The 3,771-nt window shown below is 33.8% G+C and overlaps 1 protein-coding gene across 1 annotated transcript; it reads right to left on the reverse strand.

Moving 5' to 3' along the window:
• Positions 1–346: 346 nt before the first annotated feature.
• Positions 347–2,838, reverse strand: LOC132036139 (probable WRKY transcription factor 15). The gene is made up of 3 exons (XM_059426390.1): positions 1,916–2,838; positions 1,135–1,260; positions 347–730 (listed from the first exon to the last, which is right to left on the reverse strand). Exons 1-3 carry the CDS (start codon positions 2,623–2,625, stop codon positions 571–573), a joined length of 996 nt encoding a protein of 331 aa, XP_059282373.1. The 5' UTR covers positions 2,626–2,838; the 3' UTR covers positions 347–570.
• Between the last annotated feature and the right edge of the window lie 933 nt (positions 2,839–3,771).

A 3,771-nucleotide genomic window follows, 5' to 3' on the forward strand; every position in this document is an offset into this window, starting at 1 on the left:
GGCCCAGTTTGAGTGTATGACTGATTAAGAGAGACCTAAAGCAGAAATTTTTTACTGACCCTCGGGCAAGTTATGTGATATTTTGTTTTAATCAGTTTATAAATAAGAAGTACTTTTTTATACTTAGTAGTAATAATTTAATTTTAAAATGTTTATTTTACTCTTAATGAGATAATTTATAGTCGTACAAATATTATAACTTTTTCAGATCATAAGTTTCAAAAAAATCTGAAACATGATCACATAAATTGGGGCGAAAGGAATACCTTGTGCTAGTGTACTAGCACCATATTGCAAGATATGAATGAACATATGCTTCTTACGCATAGAGAGACACAGGGCGAGGTGTGATTTCAACTGAATTCACTGCTATCAGCCTAAATTGCATAACAAAAATAGTTAAAATACTTATCCTAAATCTATATGTTCTTAAGATGGATATCCTTTGAGATAGAACTGAATGACTCAACAAGACTCAACTAGTCCTACACTGTACTAGTTTACATTTGTCACCCTCTTTTTCTTGCCCTGCTATGTCTTTTTGACTAACCATGGTATTGCCACTACATTTTAGGAAGACTCTAAAATGAGACTACTTGTTTCAGCAACAGAAACGGAATGGTTATGCTCGCCTTCGTACGTAACAATGAGCATCGTTGGTTCATCCAGAGCTCTTTCTACATGTTTACGTGCCGGACACCCTCTCACACTACTACATTTGTAGTATGCCCTGCCATAATTTAGCAACAAACAATAATGTTTAGTTTTAAGAACTGCACAGGCATTTTCGGGAAGTACAAAGCAAAAGAGATTTGAAAAAAAAAGGAAGTTAGCTTCTATATATTGGTAATCAGGGGTGTAGCTAGAAGATCGGATATAAGTTCAGCTGAACCTAGTAGCTTTTGCTCAAAAAGTGTATTTGTATTAAGAACCCATAAAGTTGAAATTCTAGCTCCGCTTCCATTGGTAATGTATAAAATCTTTGTACTACAAGTAACTTAAATTGTAGTTACTGATCATTACTCATAATAAGTGAATTTCTAACTTTGGAAACAAGGCAAGTAAACATTAAAAGTACAGGTGTAAACATTCTTAACTGTGTAAATTAAAGAATTCATGAATTCGGTCAAGTACCTTGGATGTGGAGATCCCTTAATTGGCTTTTGTCCATATTTCCTCCATGAATAATCATCCGGTGGGATGTCTGACAGCTTCATGCTTATTGCTGGAACTCTAACTACCCTTTTAAGTCTTAATTTCCTGTTTGGATACCTCAAGAAAAACAATGACTCTTCATTATAAAAACATAATTATATACTTCTGAAATAAATGGCTGCTTCCTTCGTCCAAATTCTCGCGTATGCGTTTGATTGAGTACAAAGTTTAAGAATTTTTGCTGAAATTTATGATCTAAAATACTCCCTCCCGATAAAAAAAAAGTCCACTTAGCTATTAACACACCCCTTAAGAAATTACTCACTCCAAAAAAAATAATATGTAAATTGACCAAACTATCTCTAATTAAATAGGTATTATGATTTGATCATATAATACTTAATAAGAGCAAATCTGAAAATATAAAATTAATTCTTCCTTGGTTTAATAAGTGGACATTTCTTTTATAAAAAAAGCTAAGTGAATACTTTTTTTATCCGAAGGGAGTAATAATAAGAATAATAACATATTCAGTGTAATCTCAAAGGTGGGTACGCACTCTTAGCGCTACCTTTATGGGGTAGAGAGATTGTTTCTGACCTTAGGCTCAAAAGAAAAGAAGAATTCAAAGCAGGGTTGCAAGAAAATAAGATGGAAAAACAACAGAATACAAAGCAAATAAAGCAACAGAGAGTAATAAACCTAAAAATTATCTCGGGATAAAATTAGTATTTTAAGGAGAAGGAAACCAGTTTTGTACCTTCTCTTTGAGCAATGGCATTGACCAGAGGAACCACTGCACTTGCCAGAAAGGTCATTATCCGACAAAGTGCACTTTCTACTTTTGAAGGAAGAAGAAGAAGACAAAGGAGGCTTTACAACTGAAGAGACCTGAGAAATATTTGAAATCTGGAAGCTTTTACTCTCTGTTTCCCCTGTTAACGTTGACATATTGAACGAATTTGAACGACAAATTTCCGAAAAATTAATCGTCTTTGTAACCAATTCCTGCTTTTCAACAACCCCATCATTTGGATTTTGACATAATTGGTGATTATAACGATCATAGGCTGTTGGAGGGAGTTGTTGAATTGGTGTAGGACAATAAACTTTTGTGTCAACATAATAATCCTTCTTGAAATTTTCAGGATGAGGAGAAGCAATAGGTGCTCTTCTAAATCGAGCATGGCCAGTTCTCTTTCGTCCAAGAAGAGAAATTACGTTCTTGAACTTTGTAACAGCTGCATCAGCCACTATTTCAATCTCCATTGGGGTCGATTTTTCTTGCTTTATGAAAGAAGTTGAATTCCCTTGTTTTTGACTATGTGACAATAATTTAATGAATTTTTCGACACTTTGAAGCCCCGAGGCAGCTTCTTGAACCACTGTTTTTTCTTCCAAATTGGACATGAAGCTAGTGCTGTTATTGCTATTTGTGTTTATGTAATTCATCATGATCTCTATAGCCATGAATAATTGGAATGGTACTTCTTTTGGCCTAAAGAAACATCAATTAGAAATAGACAGAGAGGATATCATGTTGATAAAGGGTTAAAGAGAGGTTATTAAAAGGAAAAAGGGAAAGAAAGAGGTGAACTGATGATAAGGTAAACAGTAGGTCACTGACCTGTCGGTCTTTCTTATGCTTGTTGTTTGGTTGGATTGGAACATTAGAACTACAAAATTTGGTACTCCTATCCTATGTGGTATTTTGTATGACATTCTTTTTTATCTTTTATAAAAAGGAAAAATAATTATTTTGTTGGAAGTTATTTAATTTTATATTAATGACTTGTTTTTTTTAAAAAAAAACTCGGTAATGGATTTAACGGGAAATGTTAGCTCATTCTCATATAGTGCGCAAAAAAAAAAAAAAAAAAAAAGTGGGTTAAAACATAGTTTGAATCAACTTCTTTTCACGCCTTGCCTCGGTTCATTAAGGTTTTTTGTCCGTCATTTAGGTTCCGGACTCGAGAATAATTATATGCTATAGGTAGATATAAATCTTCAAAACTTAATTCGAAATTCACATCATCTCAATTCTAAATAGGTCAAGTAATAGTGTCCCAACTCGATGATTCACGAGAGAGGTGTTTAGGTTTGGAGAATTAGGCGTCGGTCAGTGTTTTGTACTACTGCTCGTTAGTTGACTTACCTTAGTGATCTCTTTTGAGTCAGCTTGTCCCACACTTTGCATGTTGCATCACTTGCGTGTCCCAATTAATATTCCTCCATGGCTATATATGGTTGACGGTTCCAGCCTCCTAATTTTGTTTGTATTTTTATCTTCTAGCAGTACTGGTCTTCAATTTCAACTTGTCTTGTCCATAATTACATTTCATGATTTGTCAAAATGCCTTCATCTGCAGCTAGAATGTTATTCATTATTTGTCTTATTCGACTAATAACGTTGAATTGATTTTTCATATCAGCAACCAAGTGAGACTTTCCTTCTTTAATTTCTGCACAGCTGCGTGCCTCACGGCTATAGACGTTTTTAGAATTTTAGATCAATAATGTTACTAAGCATCACTAAAATTGCTTCTCTTTTGTGGTAATTACTGCGAATAAAGTACATAATAAGTTTTTAATAAATTCAACAACAATATGTTGAGT

This window comes from Lycium ferocissimum, chromosome 2 (genome assembly GCF_029784015.1).
Source record: "Lycium ferocissimum isolate CSIRO_LF1 chromosome 2, AGI_CSIRO_Lferr_CH_V1, whole genome shotgun sequence".
NCBI classification, from domain to species: Eukaryota; Viridiplantae; Streptophyta; class Magnoliopsida; order Solanales; family Solanaceae; genus Lycium; species Lycium ferocissimum.